A 25,071-nucleotide genomic window follows, 5' to 3' on the forward strand; every position below is an offset into this window, starting at 1 on the left:
GTATTTTTGGAGATCATATCATTAATAAGACATAAATTTGATGTATTTTTGTCGTGAGATTTATAAACTTTTTAGTCTAAACACCAAACAAGGAGTAGAGTTAGCTCTTTAATTCAAACACCCCTATAGTTTAAGTTCATTCCAGTTGATATCAAGTTCTTTTTGAAAACTCTTATGATCCCATGTTATCGGAGTTGTAGTACATTGAAATGGGCTAAGGTCGATTTAGTACTTTTACTCTTTCTTTTTTAGTCATCATTGATATAGGTAGTTTTAGACTTTTACTTTTAGGGTTATTGGATTTTGAAAGGACGATGTGAATATATAAACGTTAGTTAAGATGGTTTTGGTTGAAATTTTTCTGTTAGACTTCTACAATGGCCACGTTCAATTTTTTCAACATAGTAGCCGTTATTAAAACAAGGTCGACGACGTTCTTGTTTGGTTGCTTGGTAGGCGTATTGAATGAGATCCGTTCTCATTTTTTTATCGGGGGTTCTTCATTTGTGGTTGTACACTTATCAATCAAGACAAAGATGTTATACATCTACGATCAAAGTTTATAATTGATAGATTTTTTATATTTGCAGTTTTTTACTACACATTTGATTATTATTCTTAAATATCGGTATGCGTTAGAATTTGAGAACATCAGTTGATTTATGCTAAATTCGTAGTTTCGATTTTCTTTAACGAAAGTTAAAAACAAAAATTCTTCCTGTGGTAAAATCTGGGTTCACATTTTCCGTATACAGCCACATGAATCAATCATTTAGGGCAAGAAAGAACGTTATTGCAATGAGTCTAATGGCCAAAGCTTTTATTTCACGCAAACATACCATTCATAAGCTTCGTCTGATGTTCTTTTCTTTTCATTCTTCTAACTATTTAGCTCTTTGTTATTATGACACTTTTACTTTTATATATGATTTCATTTATTTATACCCATAGTTTTTTTTTATGGAAAAAGTATCAGATTATGATTAGTTGATAGTTTGATGTTTTATTCTTATAATGGTAAGCTAAAAGATATTTTATTTTATTTTTCAGATTTTTAAACTCATAACTATTTATCAATTGGTAATTTGGACCATGAACAAAATTATCTGGTAAAGCCTATAACCACTAAATTACTTTAAGAAAAATAGCTAACTCAAAGGGTGAGCTTGATAAACCAACAAAATGACCATCTTACTCCCATCGTTTAGACTAATGTAAGCGGAAGGAATGTGTCAAACCTTCTTAACCTTGACGTTGGCTCGATCACCGTGAATCAACCCAAAAATGATCCTATCTGATGTTGCAAAATGGGTAGGTAGTTTTTTATACCCTTATCTTTGTTTCTGCTTTTTTTTTTTTCAACTTTTCATTAGAATAGTAATTATAATTGAAAAAACTAAAATCAATATACAAATCATGCACACTATTTATTACAGATATGACAACTTTTAATTTGAAATTGACAACAAATTTTTTAAAATTATATAACATCTTCTCTGCCGATCCATAGCGTGAGCAATTTGACTTTTTCTTAATGTCTATTTTTATTTATGGCTAATATTTAAAATAAATAATGTTATATAAACCAACTGCATGTACGTTAAGAGAGAATCTTTCGTCTTGCGTGCCAACTCCCACATACCAAAAGTGTGTATTGCTTTTACTAAAACTAATTACTTTTTGTTTACTAACCTTCTACCAGTGTTTCTTCCCATCTTAGGAGAAAAAATTATAAAAAATCAATAAATTTGATAAAATATTTATAAATTTTTAAATTTTATTGATAATAAACATTACCAATACAAATAAGAATGATACAAGTTTATCAATTTCTATCCTAGATAGAATTAAAAATTTTGCTATGATTTATAAATATTTTTGTTTATTAATTATATTTAAAAATGCATAAAAATAAAAATTAATTAAAATATAGTAAAAGAACCAACAAATTTATATATAAATACTAAAAAAATTAGTTATATTTTGTAAATATTTTAGTTTATTTAGCTATATTTAAAAATAAATCTTTAAAATAACAATAATAAGATAGATGTTGGACGGATGTAAAAAATTTACTGATAAAGAAAAACATCCAAAAAAAATATTAACCTAAATGTAGAGATAGCGTGCCTCGATCCCCCTTTCATAATCATAATAATAAAATTGATACATGGGTTTTATGTGAAATAATTTAAAAGAAAAAGGATGTTTACTGAGCTGTGTAATCCTAGTGATTAAATAAAAATGGAAAGATACAAAACTAATTAAGAGAAGCTGAAATACAAGCCCATGGCAAAATTTGGTTTTCACCTTCACTGCATTTTAAAGTTGCACTAAAATGGCGACACATTGAAATTGTTATTGACGGTCGCATATCTTAGTCCCACTAAGAATGTATCCACCAAATGCATTCATCTGCATAAAGGGATGAGTTCTCGAAGGAAGAACCTGCATGCATTATTGCGCCAAATATTGGTCAATTCAACGATATTAGAAATGAAAGATATTGTACCTTCAACCTTCATATAAAATAAACTTTAGCATAAGTTCTGTTAATAAAATTGTCACATCTATTTTATAGGAACTTAGAGGAAATAAATAAGCTTAATTAGTTACCCAACGGAACCTTAATTTTTCATTTTTCATTCATGTCACCTCGATCCTATAACTTAGGGTTGTTTAAAGACTTCATAGGATTCTAAAATCCAAAATGGATCCCACATAGAATTTGATTTTTGAAACAATTCCCAAACCCTTTTTACCTTTCCACACTTTCACCAACTACCACCAGTTAGTCAAACCATGCAAGTCAAGACATTTTCTTTTCATTGGGCAATCAGACCTATGTAATTTTCATGCAAGTCAAGACTTTGTAAATATCTTGAACGTATAAATCCCACGTTTAAATGCGGACGACTATTGTTCTTCAATCCTCTCTCCAAAACTTTGTTAAAAGGGAAGTATGGGGAAATGTAAAGCCATCAAACCTGATATTCACGAAGCCAAGGTTCTGAAATTTGCAAGCTGATTGCCATCTTCTCAAGCTGTAGTTTATGCATGCAAGTTGCAAGCGGCTGCATTCAACAAAAAAGTAACTTAATCAAACTGATACACACATATATAACATTGATATAAAATCACTCCCCCTATTGAAAAGGAAACAAGGATATAAAATCACTCCCCCAAAACATGACATCTCATTTCTATTTGGATCTCCATTTGGTAATAATAATAACGATATCTTGATATCTTTATTTTATAACGAGGGGATTGAGCTCCACTCCTACTATCATCATGCTCATGGTTTGTCCCCTGCTAATTCTCAGAGAGACTATCTTTACTCTAATATATTCTTAAAATCACTTTTATCAAGCTCAAAATCATGCTAAACAAGACTTTAATCAGTCAAAATAAATTTAATATTTAAATTTATACCTTTTAAATGCAATTTTCATTTCATCAAAATTGGTTTTGAATCATTAAAAGCAAGTTTCATAATTGATTTTTAAAATGAAAAATGTGAGTTTAACCTTATTAGAATTACTGCTAAACATGCCTGACATAAGGGTATTAAATTATGACGTTCAGATACACCAAGCCTTTAGAGCCCTCCTTGAGAAGGTAAGGTAAATTTAACGAACATTTTTTTACAATATTTCTTTTCTTCTTTTGAAGACCAACCTGAACATACTGGTGATAAATAGCAAATGGAGCAGAGTTAGCTACAAGAGGTAACAGATCTTTAACAAGACTCCATGCATCCGACTGTGGTGCAGCAATTATTAGGCTGCAATTAATAAAAAACAATTTAGTGAATTACTATTGATAGTGAAGTAAATTTTACCACTAACCAATACTCATTACTCACCTAGTAAAACCGTTTTCCTTCCATAAATTAATAACTTCTGGCGGTGCCTTATCTCCAGCCTTTGCACATTTAAATACTTTTGTCAATGGAGAAACTATAGACTCTGAGTTGAGATCTGAGGACTGGTCTGTAGATGGTAGAGGGCTTTCGTCCATACTAACAGGTTGAGATGCCTGCTCCTGTACATTAATCTTTATAAAAAAAGAAATAATAAAGAACAAAAAAAGAAGGTATCATCCAACCAAAACAGTTTAAAATGAATTCTAAGAGTAACAAATTTAAACTAGTACTTTTGGAAGGACTAAATTAAGTAAGCACAGATTCTTTGTTTTGGTGACTTGAATAAATAAATATAGATAGAAACTTATGTTTTAAATATAAAAAGATGTATCCCAATAAAGAAAGTGATTCGTTGTGTCCCGTAGCTGTGATTGCAGTATCAAATACTTCAAATTTTGAAAAGCACTCAGTCAAGAGCCCTCTTCAGCGTTCCAGAAGTCAGCTCCTTCCAAATTCCTCTTAAGAAAACATTAAGAAAAGAAAAACTCTACTTACACTGTCTTCGTTTTCACCATTAGGCTTGGTAGGTTCAATTTGGGATGAGGTGAGGTCGGCAAGAGATGAACGCATTATCCTGGTGAACAAAGAGTGATTGAATGGTGTAGAAAATAGAAAATAGAAAGTACATTTTATAAAATATGCAATGTAACGAAGATGTAAGAAAGAGGACTAAAGCAGCAAACCTCGAGCAAATTTCATCATCAAAGTTGAATATTCTTACTATATCCATGGGGTTTGGAGTATTTCCAACATATGTATTGCAAACAGAGCCTTTGCCTGTAAAAAAACACAATTGAGCATTATATAATATAGAGAAGCACACAACATTGTAATTATCATATGGCAACTTGAGACCGAACAATAGATTTCCCCTGTTTATTTGATTTATGCCTATGGACAACTCAAACTAATGGTGAAAGAGACTTCATTCACCCCAAACGCCATAAAACATGGTTTTTAAGCTGTTAAGTTTTCAACAAGGTATAACACACTTGCGACCTTGAAGGAATTCCAAATATTGTAAGCCTTACCTCAAAACCAGCGTATTGGATGGACAACCGACAGTGTTTCCTACACTATTTGTGACTAGAAAATACACTTAACAGCAAAGAAACTATAAACATGACTGATTAGCTGAACCATTAGACCTAACTTTGCTTGAGACAAGTGATTTTAAGCCCACTTGGTAGTTGGTTTATACCCAAGGTTTTTTCATTACACACATATAAACCTAGATTTGTACCATGACTGACATTCATAGAGGATTTGCAGCCACTTTTTGAAAAAAATGAACCCACTTCGAATATTTTTTTTAAAATGCCAAGAATAATAGAGAAATACCTCCTAGGCGCTCAGCCACTGCTCCAGTGAGAAGACCACCAACCATATCAACCACAAGGACATCAGAGTTTGCAGTCACATTGCCAAATGAAAGAAGAAGAGATAAAGCATCCAAACGCAAGAATCTGAATCAAAAGCAAGGAAATAGAAAACAAGCAGATCATTATTATGCAAGCGCACAAACATAAAATTAAAATGTGGAAAAAATTAAAACTGAAAGTGAAAAAATGTAGTGAAAAAGTGGACAAATAAATTACCCAATTCTAGCTGGATATTTCTTGAAGTATGCCTCACATATACTGTAAGACGGGGGGAAATATCAGCATTGTTAATGTACGAATTCAAGTGATTCAAGTGATGCTACAAAAAGTGACTGTGATCTACCGTGCGTTTACTTTTTAAGTGGATTACTATTATTATGTATACCTTCGAGTAAAAGGTCTTCTCAAAAGTACCCTAGGAGCATACTTCTTTTGTTTCTTGAGCCTATATTTTTCCTGCATGTAAAATTTGGACAACTTTAGAAAATGCTACATACAAAGATGAAGCTACTCAGGTATGCACATTCTGATCACCTGAGAGAAAACTGTTTTCTTATCAAATGTTGCACTGTTGGCAATGAGAGCTTCCACAATTTCATCACCAGTTGCACCCTGACTACATATAAAGAGACAGCATCCATCATGGATAATAACATATTTAAGAAAAAGACAACGGAAAGTTCTGTAAAATAAATCAAAGAAGATCAATTCCCATCAATTTCAAAACAATGAGGAGAATATGCGGAACAGACCCCGTGCCACTGAAATCCTAGTACAGTGGTCGCACATGGTTGGCTTCCTGCAACTGAGATACCACAGAGCTAGAATCACTGTGACAAATGCAGGGTTCAAGCAGGTTCATTGGGCTGCAAAGTTTGGTCGCTCTTTTTATGAAACCAACCAATTCAAATAATAATGATGCCCATATACCCAGCATAGGAATAGGACCGAAATTGCCAGTGCATTTCGTCATATTCAAGACTTTTGGACTTCATCCACAGTGATAAAAATGTGTTTGGATCAACATTTTAAGAGGGTAAAGCCAAGGGTGCCTCTCAAGGGAATATGAGGGACAGGATAAAACAGATTATGCGACTTAACCAGTAGCAAAGCAAAGCAATATCTTACCTTCGCATTGCATCAATATCTTCACTAGAGAGACTTTGTGCCTTATTATTGTCTACAATCGCTCTGTTATCTCTCAGCTCATCTTTTGTCACCTGCTCTTCCTTCATCTCCTCCGTTTCCTGACAGCTAATGCCTTGAAAAACAAAATATACCCAAATAGCACATCGCTTCAGTTAAACGTTTTTTCCGCAAAGATGAAACCAATTCATTAACAAAATCCACAGTAATGAATCAAAACCTTCTTCTTCTCTGGAAGGCATAACGCGAGCCAGCTCTGGACCATTCCCTCCATTTTCAATTTGAAACAAGGAACCGAATGGGCAACCAATTAAAGGCTTAAGAGAGAAACTTTTGTTCCCAATTTTCAGCGTACTGCAAATCAAAGTAATTTTCATTATTATGCATCACAGTTACTCAGCATTGACAACCAGAAATCAACACTCAAACTTGAGACATACGAGGCGGGAGAAAGTCGAGCAAAAACCAAGCGGTCACCATCATTGACGTCAAGCAAAACACTGCAACCTTCCCATGTCAATCTAGGGTTTCGACGCGATTCAGATTGAAGAATAGTCAAGGACATCTTGAAACTACACTAAGAAGATGAATAAGTTAAGAAAGCATAAAAGTATAGAGGATCAAAAGAGTGGGAAATTGCTATGGGTTTTCAGTGAGTTTTAGGGTTTAAGGAGAGAGAGAGTAACGGTTGAAGCAGGGACAAGGAAATGCACACCTGGGAACGAGGGGGCTTTAACCGCTGGGTGCTGTGAGTGGGCTCGACCGAATCGAAAAGTCGAACTTCAGTCGGACGTGTTCAAGCCTTTGAATCCTGGACCATCTAACCAAAAATAAGGCAATCGCCCGGCTTATAAAGTATGACTTCGATAGGTATACATTAAACAAAATTTTTAAAAATAGAAGAATTTACAATCAATACAAAAATTTTAATTCAAACCTGAAATAGATAATTAAAATTTTAATGCAACTAAAGTATCCATCGTTTTTTTGGTAAATATTTTGCATTTTTCTATTTATGTAAATTCTCGTGAAAAACAAAAATATTTATAAATATAATAAATATATATATATATATATATATATATATATATATATATATATATAATCTACCGCAATATTTTACTTTATTTGTAAATATTTTAATTTTTAGATTTAAAAACATTTCATCTGTTTTTAGTTTAATTTTATTTCTTTTTTAAACATCTTTATCACTTTTCATATTTTCAACTCGATTTGAAGTATATATATATATTATTTTTTGTATATCTATATAGTTTATAAAGTATATAACTCACTATATGTTTTGGACTCCAACTATAAGTTGAAAATAATAGTTTGTGTTTTCAATCAATATAATCTATAGTTAATTATAATATTACTATTTTGAGTCTTATTGTATTTACTTTTCTATTAATATTAAACTAATATGCATCATTAACACGGTGATCTACGCTAAAAAGAGTTATACCTTAAACATACAAATTAATATATAGTTTATAAAACTATAATATAATCAATTAAACCCTCCAAACAATCGTCTCTTTTGTCTTCGAATAGAGTAAAAAGTATACCTTAGAAGAATGAGTTCAAATTAAATATCATATAGATGCTTTATAAGATATTGAAGTATTACATCTGACAACTTGACAACTTTTTTTTACCATATCGTCATATGATGTAAATTGACATTTTTAAAAATAGTATAATAAATTAAAATATTTACAAGCAAAATTTTGGATTCTATTGGTCTAGCATATCAATGACTATCAGAGATAAAATTTGATATAGATTGTAATTATTTTGTAAAATTTAAAAATTTTCTCCCATCTAAAATCCTTACGAAATAAATTGTTTTCTATAAATTTATTAAATCAAATGGACTAACTTCTATATTTATAAACCATGGAGACTAAGTTCTATAACTTTGAAATCATAGAAACCAAATTTGTAATTTATCCTAAAAATTTATAAAATTATTATTTTGCAGTATTATATAAATTATAGTACATAACACAATATATATTATATTAAAAAATAAATTGAAATTATAGTCGGTTATATTTCTAAATGTTTTTATACGTACTTAATATAATTAAGATTTTTTAAAATCTTTTTATATGAGTACAATGAAAATATAAAATTTTTATTTTCAGAATTTGCATCGTTTGGATCACATAATCTAAAAACGGTTAAAAAAATAGAATATAGATTGTCTACCAAATACCCATATCCTTAAAACAATAACTTTGAAAATATAGAACATAATCTAAATTCTCAAATTTCCTACCAAACAAGTTTTTAATTGTCGATTTACAAGTTATAAACTCTTAAAAGGTCGTTTGGCCCTCAAATTATGAAAGACCCACTTCATGTTTGTCCCAAAGATTATCATAATATTGTTATTAGTATTATTATTTTTCTTCTTACTTTTCTTATTTCTCACTCCCTCCGTTTACTACTTTTCACTCCCCCTTTCACGATTTCTCACTCCATCTCTCATATATGTCACTAATTCTCGTTCCTCAATTTTACTATTCCTCACATCTCTAAATATAGACTGTAATAACAAAAACTATAATAATATGCATTCCAAACACATACTATAACACACAAATTATAATAACTCGTGGTCTCAAACATCGAGTGTTTCTTTTCTTAAATGTTTTTAATTATTTTCTTAAATGCTTTTAATATGATTTGAATTGTATAGTTTAATTGGGTTAAAGAAGACAGGTAGCAAGGTGTCAGTCAAATAAGAGGCAAAAAGGGGTAGGAGACACAATCAGTTCAAGAATGTCCAAAACTTCTTAAATTAATGATTGATAACAGCGTCCTTAACTTCAACTACTCAAAAGCCCAACCTACCTGAAACGATTTTATTAATATAACTTTAGCCTTGTTATCATTCCCGACTGCTCACTGTCTCAATTTCTCTCTTTATTTTATGTATATATATATAATGTTATATCATAGATATATAATGAAACAATGTCATTCATGTAAACTGTCGAAATAACAATATGTGAGATTTTATACACTCTCTTGTCTTCCGTGAAAGAAAAATTAGAAAGTAATAATTATTAGTATATATATATACATACTAATTTCTCACATCAACTATTGAATATATCCATAACTAAAAGTTTAATATTGATAAGAAAGATGATAGATATTTCCAACATCTTTTATAAGTACTTGTAAAATATAAACAATATCATCTATTTGGTTCCATAAGAATAGATCAAATAATAACAATATATTCATAATTTAGTTTGAAAATAAATGCGACCTAATTATTGATATAAATAAACAATATAAATTTCTAAATATTTGTTTTTACCAATATTTTATCTGACATATTAACATGTAGTGATGTTTTAACTCTTTTATTGAAACATTTTTTTTTAAAATTATGGACATTATTGAAACTTGTCTCAAAATTTAGAGGCATGCATTTATTTATATGAAGTTTAAGCTTTAAAAAAATCCTTAGCTTCAAAAAAAAGAAAGCACTTAAAAAAAAGCAATGATTTGAGTTATCCTAATATAAACAAATTAGAAATTGATTAGAGAAAAATCATTACCTCACATGGATACTTCGGCGACGGCTTCCCGAATTTTCTATAAACTCTTCCCAAACACCACAACAAGCTATCCACGGAAAATAAGAACCAACTCGTTCTCATTCCGCACACCATATCCTCATAACCAAACAATCCTCAAAGAGGAACTCACAGTTCTCACATGAAGAATCCAGCCGTTTCGACGAGGCCAAAATCAAACGGAGCAAACAGCTTCGTCGTTCACGTGAAGGATGATCAAGATGATTACAGAGGAGGAAGTCCGGCCGAAAGAATCTCTCCGGCGAGGATTCTGAGCCGGATCCGCCGTGTTTTTATGCGATTCATATTCTATTTACCTTCTCGAGGTTCGGCGGCGGCGGCTGCGGCGGCGTTGAAGCAGAGAAATCTGGAGAAATTTGAACCGCCGAAGACTTCCTGCAGTTCGAGTTACTCGTCTTACTCGCATTACAATGAAGCCATTGCCGATTGTATTGAGTTCTTAAACAAATCGTCGCAGGATCAAATCGGCGTCGATGAAGGCCGAATTTCCGATGCAAATGCGATGGTATGAGATAACATTGAATATGATGATATAATGATGCACATACATGTACGTATACACAGGAAGCAGTAATTCGATGTTGAATAATCGTTTCGATTTCTGAATTTTGAGGTGTCAACGAACAAGTTTAATCGTCGAGTTCGATTTTAAATCTGTTTTTTCTTTACAAACTGCCTTGAGATTGAAACAGAGTATCATTGGTTGTTGCTTATTTCAGTTTCTAATTTCTTCTTCACATTTGGACGGAAGTTTTAGTTAATCTCTATTCTTGCACGAAATGATTTGACAATATGTTTAGACGTGAAAAAAAAAAAAAAACTTGGATGGATAATAATATGCACCAATCTCGTATTTACTACAGAAACAATCAAATGTGTGATAGAGAGATGATAAATATATGAGATAGAAATGTCACAAGATGCACCAAACAATATTACTTACATTTTTATGCCAAAAAAAACAATTTCACTTACAAGTCAGGGTCCAATATGGAAGCTTGAGGGGGAAAAAAAGTTTATGGCTGAAGTTTGATTGGATTACAACCAATAAACTTTTCAGTCTCTGCATATATGTTATATGTCAATTGAATTATTATTAAAACGTACATTAAAAATGAGTATGATAAGTCGAAAAATCGAGTTGTTTAATTCAAACGGATCGAATCAAAGATGATCCGTTGATGTCGATTTGGACGATTTTAAAAAGAATTCAAATGCTTGAACCAATCGATCGACTAATCGAAAATTGGTTTATGCTATTTCATAATTGGAGTCAATTTAAACATTTGAACTTCACCAAAAATCCAACTCTAACCGGTTTATACTCCTTCATCAATTTTTTTCTCCTTCACATGTTTCTACTCCTTGTAATTGGTTTATACTCCTTCATAAAAAAGTTTCAAATGCTTAAACCAATCAATCGACAGATCAATGATCGGTTTATACTCTTTCGTAATCGAAGTCAATTTGAACATTTGAACTTTACCAAAAAATCAACTATAATCAACTGATGCTCATCCTTTGTTTGTATCTTGTATTTGAACATTTTGTGTCTAATTCTATTGTTCATGAATTTTTAAAATGTCCAACAAGTAATGAAATATTTTGTATCTACCATCAATTTTTGAGAAATTTGAAAATTTGTAATTTTAATATATTTTATGTCAAGTAGGACCTTAAACTATCCATTTAGAGTTTAGTAGGTTAATGAATTTCTAAAAGTCAATAATAATCCAAAGATATTTGACGTAAAATTAATAATTTTGAAACCTATTGAATAGGAATCAAAAGCTTAAAAGACATATTATTTGATGCTTTAATAGATCATACACAATATAATAAGTTTGTTTAGAGATCAAACAGACAAAAACTATATCTAAAAAGTTACAATTTTGAAGTAGTATGTAATGATTGAAATGTTAGATATTATATTAAATTTATTATTACCTAACACTATAAAGTTTTTTGGTTAATTGATGATTTAATATCACACTTAAACGTGTTGTCAATTTTAAGTCATTTTTCAATCCAATAATTTATTTTGGAAATGACAATAGGTATCTAACAAACAAATTTTACTTGAAGGACGTAATCATTACCAATACAACCAAACAAAATACATCAGTCAAAATACAATGATTTAACAGTGTACTTTAACCATTTTAATGGCTAGAATAACCCATTCACAAAATCAAATAAAAAACAAAAACAAATTTGATCTAGAGATCCAGTTAAAATTATATATGTGCTTCATTCAACTACAAAGAAAAAGTTGTTTTAATATTATTAAATATAATATATATTTTTTCACTTCTTCTTGGAGAAAAATCCTCCTATAAACAATATAGCCTTCTTCTTCTTGCTTGCCTTCTTTTTCTTCATAGATTGAATATCACTAAATTCTTTCCCGTTCATTTTAATTACTTGTCTTTTTTCGAAGACTTCACTTTCTTCTTCTTCTTCTTCCTCTACTTCAAATCTCTGTGACTGTGTTTTGGAGTCAAATTTCAAAGAATGCCCAACAAATTCAATGTCATAATCTGATTTTTCCTTGAGCATTTGGAGCTTTCGTTTTGTCTCTTCAAGCTCTTCTTGCAACGAAGAAAAAGAACGTGCCATTGCTACACTCCTTTCTTTAGCTTTCTCCAAGTTTTGCTTTGCAATGTCCAATTCATCTCTTACCATTTTGATCTTTAGAAGGTTATTCTCGTGTTCATTCTCTTCGTTCTCCATCTGAGCATGATTAATTAAAATTCGTAAATTAATGTTATATTTATTTGTAAGTGTTGAAAAATTTAAAAACTAATAATTATATCAACATTCTAACCCACTCACCAACTATTATTTTAATATCATATCAAAGAAATGATGGACGGATCAAAAGAAATAAAATTTTAAAAATATTTAGAAAGTCATTCTACACAGATTATTTCTCATTTAAATACCTCTTGAAGAACGTTGGCGTAGAGCTCCGGAGCCAAAATCCTTTGGCCGTACAACTCGACGGCCTCTTTCACCGATCGAAACTGCCTTTTCTCCATTTTCATTCACTCCAACTTATAAGCTTTTAGTTCACAGAGATTTTAGATGCATTGATAATTAAATATGTCAAAGAAACTGAAACTAACGATATTTCCTTTTATAACCTTAACAAAATTTAAAGAATAATAACCCCAAAAAAGACATAAAAAGAGGAATAAGCTTCGTTTCTTCGCTTCCACTTCACTACTGAAAAATCTAATATTTTTCAAAAATAAATCCTATTTCTCTTTTTAGATGATTCGATTTTGAACTAATGGCCCACTGTCGTCGTTCTTTCTCAGTTTGTTATTGCTACAACTAGAATCCGCACATGGGGGTTGCGCGACATGTCGGCCGGCTATGAAGCAAAGGGCTTATAATGGTGGAATTGCTTCTTAACGAACAAGGGAAAGGCTTAAAAAGAGAGAGCCTAACTTGTTTGTTGTGAAATATGATCATGATTCATCAATGGATATTGTTTTACGCAATATTTTTTTAACTTTCTCTTTAAGGCAGCTATGAATATATTGTTTTATTTTCAATTTTCTTTTTTTAATTTTGAGTAAGTTTGGAATAAATTATGTTTCTCAGTAAAATTATCTATTTTCTTATCATTATTAAAAATAATACTAATTTGTGCTTAACATATTATGATAGCTAGAGAATTAGTCTAGGAGTAGCAGTATGGAAACAAGAGTTTGTGAACTCCGCTTATACTTTGGTCTAAAGAGTGGATGGGTCGTACTATTGAAAACATCGATTTTATATTTTATCAACTCTTTGCACTATAACCTAGTTCTAAGAGTTCACAATTCTATCTACTTCATTATTCTTTCCTTCTGACGATCTCTTTATCATTCAACATCTTCTTAAGTTAATTTATACATATATGTTAGATATTATATTAAGTTTTAAGAAGCATGTGTACTCGACCAAAATTTGAAATTTTAGAAGAGATAGAGCGAAATAGAGAAAAAAAAATCATAATTTTTTTTTTACCTTTTTAATATAATAATTACAAAGATGTACGATGAATCTCTTACCTCAAGAAATAATTTTGCTCGTCAAAATGTTACTACTATTAAACTAAGTTTGCTTTATTAACGTGTCGTTTTTAATACATTTTTTTGGAAGAAATAAATTTTTGCTTTGGTAAACGGTGATAAATGAGAAAATTCAAAAGTTGTCAATGAATAATTGGTTAATTTTATAAAAATGAGAATTTAGTCACCATTTTAGTTTATTCAATTTCATTTTAGAATTATAATAGAGATAATTAGTTTTGAATCACTCTGAAAAACGAAACTTTATTGTTTAGAGAATTTTACAAATTCAACATGCATAATTTAAATTTGACCTAATACCTCATAACACATATACATAATATTATTCCAACTTTCATTTGTTTTATACTTGATGGGATATAATATAAGACAAGCACAGTCCCACACATTAATTAAAATTGTAGGAGCAGGTCGGCATAATGCGATTATAAGTTTCAAGTTTTGAGTTGTTTGGATGTATGCAATGAAATCAAAAAGTGCTTTGAATCAATATTCAATAATTATGAATATTAAAGATTAAGAAACAAATTTAGTACTATAATACGACACATTATTCCTTCAATTGATCGGTTGAGACGTCACAAAAAAAAAAGAAGATATTTTATTAATATTTCATGAGCTCCTTACTGTTCTTTAAAAAAAACAGCGTTAAAAACTTTATATATTTTTTAGAAAACAATTTTTTTTTCAATAGGATTTGTTAGATAGAGAATTGAAATAATTTTAAGATATTATTATTTATTGTTAAGAAACAATAGCCAAAATTAAAGTTTGAGAATGTATTTTTTAATTTTAAATACGCTAATATAATATCTTTATTAATTAATACTAATTAAAATAAATTATTCCTTTAATACCCTAAAAAAAATCACTCAATCGTTTAAAATGATTAAAATTAGTGAACTATATTCGTTTCATTGACCAAGGCTTTGTTGTCACAATTGTAGAAACCAAGTGTGCTTGGTGGCACCAACAATCCCTTAAATTAACTTTGCTTATGCCACGTCCCAAAAACCACATAGTAATAAAAATAAAAATAATGATAATAATAAGAAAAAGAAGTAGGGGTTCTTTTCAAATATATACAACCAAATGAATCAAAACAATCCCATTATTGATATATTCTATAGATTAAACTCAGCTTAATATCACTAAATTTGAGATTCATAATTTTATTTTATTTACAATTCCAATTTTTAGATAAATGAAATTAATAGCTGTTAAATATACTTTAGCATAATATTAGATCAACAAATTACAAACATCCCCTTCTACTCCAATATTCAACTAACAAAGCATAAAGTTGTACACGTATACCATACGTTGGGTACGAAATTGCTTCGAGTAATACATGAAGTTACACTTTCCTATAAATTATTTGAACTCAAATAAAATAATTAATTAAGAAAATTTAAAATTACGAAGTTACTCTTCATCCCACTATCATTTTCAATAGAAACTTTTTCTAAAAAATAGATAAATATAGCCGATTAGTTTTATACTACATGGGCGTAAGGAATAAGAAAACCACAAAAGTTTACATTCATAATCCATTTCCATAAACAAAACACATACTGTTTATAGGTTTATGATTATTTATGCATGTATATATACACATACGCATACACATACACATACACATACACAAGAAGTTGAGGCAGTCAACGGGTTAATTCAAGGGCACTTGAGGCGGCCGCCGTGGGTGGTCATGGCGGCGTAGCAAGGGCAGAGATGGTGGTTGCCGGAAGTTCCTGGCGGAACGCAGTTGCATCGCTGACAGCATGTCCCACACGCTCTATTGCACAGCCTCGGCCTCGACGACAAGGTGCACCTTCTCGTACAAGCCCCGCGGCAATCTGTAAAAGCTTGAGTTAAGCCCATAAATTACGATAAAAATTAATTTAATCTGAAGGAACAAATTTTTAAAAATTATAATCACCCATTCTCCGAGGATTTGGAGGGAGTAAACCCACGCCGTTGGATTCCACCTACAAGTAACTTCAATGGAGAAATTAATTAGTAAAGTAATTAAATTTTTAGAAAAGAGAAAAAGAAAGTGGTGTTAGATAAAATTTACAAAGTGGAGGAAGAGGAGAGAGAGAAGGAGGGAAGCAAAGAGAGGTTTGGTGAGGATGAACATGGTTTTTTAGGGGATTTTTGAATTGGAATGGGATAATATTTTGGAGAGATCAGTGATAGAAAGGGTTGGTTTTATAGCAAAAAAATCTGAAGCTGTGTGGTTAAGTGAACACAGGAGTGGGTGAGAACTGGTGCAGGATATGACATGTTATGTGCAAAGGGAAATGGAATTTGAGTTCAATCTTTTCGTTCCTACCCACCAAAAAATTCATGTACGTATAATTTAAAACGTATATTTAATATTATATATCATTTAAATTTGACAACATATAATCTTCAAGCTCGACATTGGCTTCTAAGGGTATTTTCCAATTTTCTCTTTTTACTTTTAATTTGGTCCGTAATCGTTTGAATTTTTTTTAAGTTAATTAATGTATTTTTCATAATTGTAAAATTTTGTAAGTTCTAAATTAAACTTTTTCTGGTTGGTTTGTTTAAAGTTGAAGTCTCTAATTTTAGCAGTTTAGAAATCAAATATACATCAAGTCGTAAAAATATATAAACTAAAATCGGTCATTATATTTAAAATAATAAAGTATATATCAATATTTTAAAATTTTTACAAATATAACAAAATTTGTAAAGTTATATCCATAATAGAAATCTATACTAATAGACTATGTTGTAAATATTGATCTATTATTAATAAATTATACGAATGTATTTTTATGTAAATAAAAGATATTGCATCAATATTTTTTATATAGTTGTAAGAGAATTTTTTTCTCTTTTAAACAACAAATAAACAAGAACTTGTAGCAACGACTGGTTTTGAAATATAAGGGTTGAAATTGTATCAATAAAAATAAAAAACCAAAACAATATTTTAACCTACAAAGTTTCAAAATGAGAAACATGAAGATAAGTTTTATCATCCAAATAATGCTATAATACTTTGTCATAACCTACTGCTTGCCCATAGAATGGTATTGATACTTTGCATCCACATATCTCACTATATTTTTGTTTCATAAAAAGACTGATTAAAATTTGACCACATTGGTAAATCCACTATTTTTTAATTAAAATAATTTTAATTTGATGAATTTAATCTATTGTAAAAACAGTCAAAACGAACATAGCTTAACTTACATATAAAAGTCAAAACGAACCTAACTTAAGTCACATATAAATGTAATTATAAAATGAGTGACTTTCAAATTACCTATTTTAGTGTATATTTAAAATAAATAATAATAATAATAAGTGTTAACTTATCGTACCATAAAATCACAAATATCCAAATAAAGTAAGTTTAGTATTTTTTAATTTAAAAAAGGAAAAATAATTAACCCAAAATTTTATTTTGAATGATAGAATATCTAATCCATTTCACACGAATTTATGTATATACTTTAGAAAATTTAACGGAAAAGGTGTTATGCAAATACATGAATCGAACAAAATAAAAATGAAGAAAAGAAATGAACTAAAGTATAGAAAAGAAATGAACCAAATGGATCAAAATACATTCATATTATTTAAAATTAAATTTACGTTTCTTTTATTAAAAAAAAATGTAAAAAGCAGGAGCTTGGAAACTTGAGTTTTGAATTGGATAATATCAAGTTAAATGATAGTTTGGTAATCATGATCATAAGTCACGAATAACGCCAAAAGCTCTCGTATTTTATATTTATATTTTACGATGCATTTTGATTCCAGCCAGGCGCCAGTTAGGCCAATTTGATATTCTCCAAATGTGCTTTTCTCATATATATTTTTTAATAAATAAATAGGTATACAAAAACAAATAATTAATATCATTATATAAAAATATATTAAAAAAAAGTTTCCGTTGCCGGGACTTGAACCCGGGTCTTTCGGGTGAGAGCCGAATATCCTAACCAACTAGACTACAACGGAATTTGTATACATCAAGAATCTTAGACATATTTGATCTTGTTAGCTGCTCACTTCTCATATTTCTAGCATGGTTCAAGCACTCCAACGGGATTTTTAATTCATTGCCGATTCCTCCTCTGACGGGACCATTTAGCCTAATTTATGATTTTCTCTTCAATTGTATTTTATAAGTTATGAGATTTTTATACCGATTATCTTCTTGTTTGACGTTAGTTTTGCATGTTTCATCGCTATGCCATTGCTGCTTTACTCAATTTTTACTTCTAGTTCACTTTGGAAGTTGAAATGATGTTTCTAATTCTCTTTAAACGCCATGAGAAATGTCTTGGACGTTCGTGTTTTGGCGAACCGGTACTTTGCACAATTGAATCTATGTTGCCCACAAAATCTGTCTTCGTATTCTCTTGCTCGGACTGTTCATGGCCACGTGATTGCTTCGGGATTCAAGCTTCGTGGGCACATTGTCAATCGTCTAATTGATATATACTGGAAATCATCGGATTTTGTTTATGCCCGCAAACTGTTCGACGAAATTCCCCAACCAGATGTCATAGCGAGAACTACATTGATTACAGCGTACTCTGCGCTGGGGAATTTGAAAATGGCTAGAGAAATATTCAATGAAACTCCATTGGATATGAGGGATACTGTTTTCTACAATGCCATGATTACTGGGTATTCGCATATGAATGATGGGCATTCTGCTATTGAACTTTTTCGTGCTATGAGATGGGCCAATTTTCAGCCTGATGACTTTACATTTGCAAGCGTGCTCAGTGCTTCAACGCTTATTTTTTATGATGAGCGCCAGTGTGGCCAAATGCATGGTACGGTAGTGAAATTTGGAATTGAGATTTTTCCCGCAGTCTTGAATGCTCTTCTATCTGTTTATGTTAAGTGTGCTTCTTCACCGTTGGTGTCATCCTCATCATTGATGGCATCGGCTAGGAAACTGTTTGATGAAATGCCAAAGAGGAATGAGTTTATATGGACGACTCTGATTACTGGGTATGTGAGGAATGGTGATCTGACTGGGGCACGTGAAATTCTTGATACAATGACTGAACAACCGGGCATAGCATGGAACGCCATGATCTCTGGCTATTTGCATCATGGTCTTTTTGAGGATGCCTTGACGCTATTTAGGAAAATGCGTTTGCTTGGTGTCCAGGTTGATGAGTCCACCTACACAAGCGTGATCAGTGCTTGTGCCGATGGCGGTTTTTTTCTATTGGGAAAACAGGTGCATGCTTACATTTTGAAAAATGAGCTGAATCCAGATCGTGATTTTTTATTGTCTGTGGGTAATACATTGATTACTTTATATTGGAAATATGGTAAAGTTGATGGGGCAAGAAAGATTTTCTATGAGATGCCAGTTAAAGATATTATTACTTGGAATACACTCTTATCAGGGTATGTGAATGCAGGGCGTATGGAAGAAGCAAAATCTTTCTTTGCACAAATGCCAGAGAAAAACCTTCTTACATGGACTGTGATGATTTCAGGATTAGCACAAAATGGATTTGGGGAACAGGCTTTGAAGTTGTTTAATCAAATGAAGTTAGATGGCTATGAACCCAATGATTATGCATTTGCAGGTGCAATCACTGCTTGTTCTGTGCTTGGAGCGTTGGAGAATGGTCGTCAACTCCATGCTCAGATTGTTCATCTCGGCCACGATTCAACCCTCTCAGTTGGCAATGCAATGATTACAATGTATGCAAGATGTGGGATAGTTGAAGCTGCGAGAACCATGTTTCTAACCATGCCTTTTGTAGATCCTGTTTCATGGAATTCTATGATTGCAGCACTAGGACAACACGGGCATGGCGTAAAAGCAATAGAACTTTATGAACAAATGTTGAAAGAAGGTATACTCCCCGATAGAAGAACGTTTCTTACAGTTCTATCTGCTTGTAGTCATGCCGGTCTAGTCGAAGAAGGAAACCGCTATTTTAATTCAATGCTTGAGAATTATGGTATTGCCCCAGGGGAGGATCATTATGCTCGGATGATCGATTTGTTTTGTCGAGCTGGGAAGTTTTCAGATGCAAAGAATGTCATTGACTCCATGCCTTTCGAAGCCAGGGCACCAATTTGGGAGGCTCTTCTTGCTGGTTGTCGGACTCATGGAAACATGGACCTAGGAATAGAAGCTGCTGAAAAGCTTTTCAAGCTAATACCGCAACACGATGGAACCTATGTACTTTTATCAAACATGTACGCCAGTCTTGGCCGGTGGAATGATGTTGCTAGGACGCGAAAACTAATGAGGGACCGAGGAGTTAAAAAGGAGCCAGCTTGTAGTTGGACTGAGGTTGAGAACAAGGTTCATGTGTTCTTGGTGGATGATACAGTGCACCCTGAGGTGCTATCTATTTACAATTATCTAGAGAAGTTGAACCTTGAAATGAAGAAAATAGGATATATTCCAGACACAAAGTATGTGTTACATGATATGGAATCTGAACATAAAGAATATGCTTTATCTACTCACAGTGAGAAGCTTGCAGTTGCGTTTGGGCTAATGAAGCTACCTCAAGGTGCCACTGTAAGGGTTTTCAAGAACCTTAGGATATGCGGGGATTGCCACAATGCAATCAAGTTCATGTCTAAAGTTGTGGGGAGGGAGATAGTAGTGAGAGATGGAAAGAGGTTTCATCATTTCAAAAATGGCGAATGCTCGTGCCGTAATTATTGGTAGTATTATTCCATTATGTTCTTTGTGGTGAGAGTATAGTTGATTAAGAACCATTTTTGGAAAATTAATTGATCTATTAGACTACACTTTCAATTTTGTCCAATTTTATAATTTTGAAACTTCAAGGGTCTAAATAGAAACAAAGTTACACGTATGGTGCTTGTGCTTGCTTCAAAACTATTTTTAACATAAACAAAAATCAGTTTAGGGACTAAAAAAGCATTCATCCAAAAGTATTAAAGCAAAACTAGGATGAATTTCAATGAATGATCCTGACTCAAGGAAGTGAAATGTCAATAGCATCCTTTATTATTTTTGTGATTATAATGTAGGATGCATATACACCAGTTTAGGAAGCATTTCTTTTTCCAGTTCGGTCACAGCGTTCGCTACAAAAGAAAAAAGAAATATGTACAGATAACGGGCATTCACTCTGCGGAAACAAGCAGCCAGTCGGCTATCTCTATCTTAGACTACTCCGGCAGGAAGGCGTACGACAAGCTGACCGCCAAGAACACTGCAACAACAACAGTATTGAATGAGCTAAAAAATTTATAGATAGCAAGAAAAACGAAGTCAAAGAGGATGTTCTACATCAATAAAACTCAAATCTCAAATTTATTTATGAGAAGGAGAGGAGTCGGTTGGTGTTGGTTCCAAATCAACAAATTTACAAAGGAAAAAAAAAAAAAAACAAAGCCAACCGACCAACTTTTAGTCTTTGATGGTCGATGTTGATTTGAACGTTGACCAAATTGACCATAGTTGGTCCATTGACAGTTTGGTAAAAAAACCGACTCTGCTCACCCTATCATGAAAATTGAAAAGGACCATAGAGCACCAACCTTTTGACGTAGTAATAACAAAAATCTGCAAGAACAAAAGTTTGGACAATTTCTGCAAGGAGAACCATTGGTGGCCAGAATCCAGTTCCCAACGCTACCAGCAGCCCCCCACGAGTTGCTACCATCTGTGTATTATTATTCCAAAAAATAAAGGGAGAAAAAACGTTAAATATAGCTGAAGTCTACGTATATATATTCAAATTATATATAGACTAAAGTTGATGAAATATAGAATCGAAGTACAAATTTAGTCCCTCCCACAAGAATAATTATGAACACATAAATTACGGATAACGTGTAACATTAGCTCATGTTTTGAAAAACAAAACTTAGGATAAGATAAAGCACATAAAATTTTTGGGATCAAAATCAGATTTTTGAAAGAAATGAATAAAAGCTCACTACCAAAACAATTGAACAATTTTTAAAATCTACAGGTACAAATGCAACATATGAAGTTTGAAATTCAAGGAAAAACCTGAAGAATCCAATGCGCACAGCTCAGGAATCTGGCAACCCCCAAGGCAAATACATAGTGTGCAGTGAATGGCTCAACGATCTGGACAATAAACGAAAGGAATACAAAATTTAAGAGAGTATAAAAAGAAAAACAAAAGTTAAATATAAATAATTCTGAACTTTCTACTCGGCCACCCCAAGCAGAATTCTTTTTTGAGGAATTCATCTTTTTACCTTAGACTTAATGAGATAATACAATTGTAACCTTTTACTTTCAACTTTATCAAACTTAGCCCTAAATGGCTGATATCGAGTACTACGTGAGCATTGGTGGTTTTCCTCCCTTGAGTTTACGTATTCTTTTACCAATTTGGTTATGTAGTTTAGCAAAATTTAGAAACTTTTCATAATATGGTTTAGATGTTCTCTTGACTTCACATATGTGAGTATTTGAATTAGCTTGCACCACTTTGACTATTTTTAACTAGACAACGAGTTGATCCTACTACATTTGATCACCAAAGAAAGTATTACGATATCAAATCCATAACTCAAACTCATCCTAATCCTTTTTCTATTTACGTGAGCTCTTATTAGAACCCAGTCCCATTTATGGTGGTGGTTGTTATCCCATGATTTAACGTGTTTTTTAATTTGAATTTCATACAATTTGTTGATTAGTTGGACAATTTTCTAATAAGGAACATACGGAAGAATAAAATCAATTGTCACTTTTTTTTTTTTAATGATAAACAAACCTTCCAATGAGAAAAACTGAAAGAACGGGAACATAAACAGAAGTAGAAAAGAAATAAAGGGAAGAGGAACCTTTATGTTCTGCATGACTCGCAACTGAGGTAGAACCGAAACAGCTTCAAGGTAAACACAAAAAGCCCAGAAAATTCTTTGTAACAAAGAAACTCTTGGAGGTGTCGGGTGAATCAAAATGGATAGTAAAATACATGGTACCACCTGTATCCAAGAATAATAATACAATGAATACAGTTATGAAACAGGTATAGGTTAAACATCATCGAGAATTGAACATATTTTTTAAGCACTCAAGTTTCTCCAAGCCAATTCAGAATCGTTTGCAATTAACCATCAGTAGCAGAATTTTTTTCTTTGTTGATGAAATGTCTCAATGCATTCTTGATGAAAGTTTGGTTTTCCTTTTCTTTTATGAAATATGTCTCAAGCCATTTTGTAGGCCCCTGTGTGTGTGTGTGTTTCAATTCTTCTCAGAAAATGTTGGAATGCATTCTCAAAGTTCGAGCTTGGAGGCTATAAATTTGGGCTTCAAGACTTAAGCCTAAAAGGCATATTGAAACATTTATAGAAACTGTCAAAAAGGAAGCCTTCATTCAGCATTATCCCACTGATTTTCAATAAACAGAGATCTCAAAGATGAACACTGACATGAATTGTGAAACATATAGGCACTCATCCCAAAGAAATCAGATTTGTAGATTTGCTTCAAAACGTAACCCAAAATTCGGCAAAGAAAGAAAATCAATCCATTTTTGGAATTAGTTAAATTCAGTGCATAAATACAACACAATCCTGATGAACTTGATGAAGAACCCAAGTAAAAGAAGTAGACTCACCAAGTATAGAACTTTGAAGTTATCTTTGTCTCCCATGTAGCTGGCTTTGAGCTTATAACGAATCATGTAAATGACCCAAAGAGTTGCTACTAAAGTAGCCAAATCAAGAAATGTGTGCACATCATATTCGATCACAAAGCTGCAATAGAGTCTTGCAGCTAGAAAATAAGCCGTTAATTCCTGCGACTTGAGCGAAAGACCTGAAGAAAAATAAAATAAAAGGATATAGAACTTAAGCTTACTCTAAATTGTTGAAGTAAAGCTCAATCCAGATCAATGGCCAAACTCAAACATCAAAATCGGAAATAACAACCAGAAGCTAAACAAAACTAAGAAGCTGATCCAACTAAACATCAAAATCCGAAAGAACCAATTCAATTCCAACTTTAGATAGTTAATATCAAGCTCGAAAGAAACTCAAGCAAGTAACAGTGATTAATCAGAACCAGAAAGAAACGGACTAAGAGCTCAAAACCAAGAAAATAAAGAGAAATTCAAACTAAAAGACATCAAGATTACACCTGCACAACTCCTCTCCTTCATGAGCTTATAAATAAGAACCGCAATTCCAATGGCATGAACAGCCTCAGCGGCCACAAAGAGCTTGTTGTGATCATGAACCATCACATAGAGAAGAACAAGAGAAATAATCGCAGACGCTACTCCTAAAAACGCTTTCATCTTCGGGGGTTGCCTCCGAACCCATGACGTAATTGCATGAATCGGCCTCCTGGGTACCTTCATTTCTCCTCAATCCTCTCTTCTAACCCTAAAATTTCACTAAAACCCGATACCCTCTAAGAAATCGTAAGCTCAGAGAGTTGGTGAACAAATTAGGTAACCAATTTGAATCCCTGTTTGGTCCCTCCTTTAAATTGAGTCCCAATTGAAGTGTGGCGGGCAACGGGTATGAGATGTCAGTACAATAATGAAAAGGGTAATTAGTTTCGCCATTAATGAGAGCATTAGCGAACTCCATTGTTAAAGAACTGATCCCACTGAGTATTAAATTATTCATAATGATCACGTTGCGACAGAATCACAACCGTGGTGGAATTGTTAATCCAATCCTCAAAAGAGTTGTGATGACGAATGGGTGTAGCGTATTGACACGACGAAGTCGCACTATGGAAAATTAGGGTTGGCTGGTAGCCAACTCCAATTTATTAATGCATTGATCATTAGACGTGTGAGACAAGCGAGAAAAGCTTCACACTCCTCCAAGTGCTGAATAAGGAACCGGGAAGAACAACGGCGATTTAATGTGACATTCCGCAACAATTATTT

The 25,071-nt window shown here is 32.1% G+C and overlaps 5 protein-coding genes and 1 non-coding gene across 7 annotated transcripts; 1 reads left to right on the forward strand and 5 right to left on the reverse strand.

The window, feature by feature from the left end:
- Positions 1-2,099: 2,099 nt before the first annotated feature.
- On the reverse strand, positions 2,100-7,293 carry LOC101206727 (tRNA (adenine(58)-N(1))-methyltransferase non-catalytic subunit trm6). Of its 2 annotated transcripts, XM_011651354.2 has the most exons (14): positions 7,172-7,293; positions 6,897-7,028; positions 6,677-6,810; positions 6,439-6,571; positions 5,845-5,926; positions 5,696-5,766; positions 5,527-5,568; positions 5,270-5,394; positions 4,612-4,705; positions 4,424-4,502; positions 3,869-4,059; positions 3,682-3,787; positions 2,988-3,074; positions 2,100-2,448 (listed from the first exon to the last, which is right to left on the reverse strand). In XM_011651354.2, the coding sequence occupies exons 2-14, from the start codon at positions 7,019-7,021 to the stop codon at positions 2,359-2,361; spliced, it is 1,359 nt and encodes a 452-aa protein (XP_011649656.1). In that variant the 5' UTR covers positions 7,022-7,028; positions 7,172-7,293; the 3' UTR covers positions 2,100-2,358. The 2 variants fall into 2 exon arrangements, with proteins under 2 accessions (XP_011649656.1, XP_004152653.1); XM_004152605.3 differs by lacking the exon at positions 7,172-7,293 and having other exon boundaries at positions 3,869-4,047; positions 6,897-7,164.
- A 4,840-nt stretch (positions 7,294-12,133) lies between these two features.
- On the reverse strand, positions 12,134-13,211 carry LOC101206484 (WEB family protein At1g75720). Its single transcript, XM_004152604.3, has 2 exons — positions 13,025-13,211; positions 12,134-12,812 (listed from the first exon to the last, which is right to left on the reverse strand). Exons 1-2 carry the CDS (start codon positions 13,124-13,126, stop codon positions 12,387-12,389), a joined length of 528 nt encoding a protein of 175 aa, XP_004152652.1. The 5' UTR covers positions 13,127-13,211; the 3' UTR covers positions 12,134-12,386.
- Positions 13,212-15,581: 2,370 nt separating this feature from the next.
- Positions 15,582-16,379, reverse strand: LOC101206250 (snakin-2). The gene is made up of 3 exons (XM_031880713.1): positions 16,242-16,379; positions 16,104-16,152; positions 15,582-16,020 (listed from the first exon to the last, which is right to left on the reverse strand). The coding sequence occupies exons 1-3, from the start codon at positions 16,302-16,304 to the stop codon at positions 15,839-15,841; spliced, it is 294 nt and encodes a 97-aa protein (XP_031736573.1). The 5' UTR covers positions 16,305-16,379; the 3' UTR covers positions 15,582-15,838.
- A 1,717-nt stretch (positions 16,380-18,096) lies between these two features.
- Positions 18,097-18,169, reverse strand: TRNAE-CUC. Its single transcript has one exon. It is a non-coding gene; the product is annotated as a tRNA-Glu (tRNA).
- A 78-nt stretch (positions 18,170-18,247) lies between these two features.
- LOC101211218 (pentatricopeptide repeat-containing protein At1g25360) lies at positions 18,248-20,976 on the forward strand. The gene has a single exon (XM_004152710.3). It carries the CDS (start codon positions 18,483-18,485, stop codon positions 20,874-20,876), a length of 2,394 nt encoding a protein of 797 aa, XP_004152758.1. The 5' UTR covers positions 18,248-18,482; the 3' UTR covers positions 20,877-20,976.
- Positions 20,977-21,159: 183 nt separating this feature from the next.
- LOC101206003 (ER lumen protein-retaining receptor erd-2.2) lies at positions 21,160-24,801 on the reverse strand. The gene is made up of 6 exons (XM_004152602.3): positions 24,306-24,801; positions 23,785-23,984; positions 23,006-23,149; positions 22,197-22,277; positions 21,719-21,843; positions 21,160-21,390 (listed from the first exon to the last, which is right to left on the reverse strand). The coding sequence occupies exons 1-6, from the start codon at positions 24,526-24,528 to the stop codon at positions 21,342-21,344; spliced, it is 822 nt and encodes a 273-aa protein (XP_004152650.1). The 5' UTR covers positions 24,529-24,801; the 3' UTR covers positions 21,160-21,341.
- Between the last annotated feature and the right edge of the window lie 270 nt (positions 24,802-25,071).

Source organism: Cucumis sativus, chromosome 2, assembly GCF_000004075.3.
Source record: "Cucumis sativus cultivar 9930 chromosome 2, Cucumber_9930_V3, whole genome shotgun sequence".
NCBI lineage: Eukaryota > Viridiplantae > Streptophyta > Magnoliopsida > Cucurbitales > Cucurbitaceae > Cucumis > Cucumis sativus.

Bases quoted from the DNA above. Each gene is read 5' to 3' on its own strand.
- LOC101211218 (XM_004152710.3), top strand. From the start codon at position 18,483: ATGAGAAATGTCTTGGACGTTCGTGTTTTGGCGAACCGGTACTTTGCA.
- LOC101206484 (XM_004152604.3), bottom strand. From the start codon at position 13,126: ATGAAAATGGAGAAAAGGCAGTTTCGATCGGTGAAAGAGGCCGTCGAG. The intron at 12,813-13,024 runs GTATTTAAATGA...AATCATGCTCAG, and splicing joins ACGCCAACGTTCTTCAAGAG to ATGGAGAACGAAGAGAATGA.
- LOC101206003 (XM_004152602.3), bottom strand. From the start codon at position 24,528: ATGAAGGTACCCAGGAGGCCGATTCATGCAATTACGTCATGGGTTCGG. The intron at 23,150-23,784 runs GTGAGTCTACTT...TCTTGGATACAG, and splicing joins ACTTCAAAGTTCTATACTTG to GTGGTACCATGTATTTTACT. The intron at 21,391-21,718 runs GTTGGTGCTCTA...TTGTTGTTGCAG, and splicing joins TGTTATTACTACGTCAAAAG to TGTTCTTGGCGGTCAGCTTG.
- LOC101206727 (XM_011651354.2), bottom strand. From the start codon at position 7,021: ATGTCCTTGACTATTCTTCAATCTGAATCGCGTCGAAACCCTAGATTG. The intron at 6,572-6,676 runs GTTTTGATTCAT...TTGTTTTTCAAG, and splicing joins GCCTTCCAGAGAAGAAGAAG to GCATTAGCTGTCAGGAAACG. The intron at 5,569-5,695 runs GTATACATAATA...CCCGTCTTACAG, and splicing joins AGAAGACCTTTTACTCGAAG to TATATGTGAGGCATACTTCA.
- LOC101206250 (XM_031880713.1), bottom strand. From the start codon at position 16,304: ATGTTCATCCTCACCAAACCTCTCTTTGCTTCCCTCCTTCTCTCTCTC. The intron at 16,153-16,241 runs GTAAATTTTATC...AGTTACTTGTAG, and splicing joins CTCTCCTCTTCCTCCACTTT to GTGGAATCCAACGGCGTGGG. The intron at 16,021-16,103 runs GTGATTATAATT...AAGCTTTTACAG, and splicing joins TCCAAATCCTCGGAGAATGG to ATTGCCGCGGGGCTTGTACG.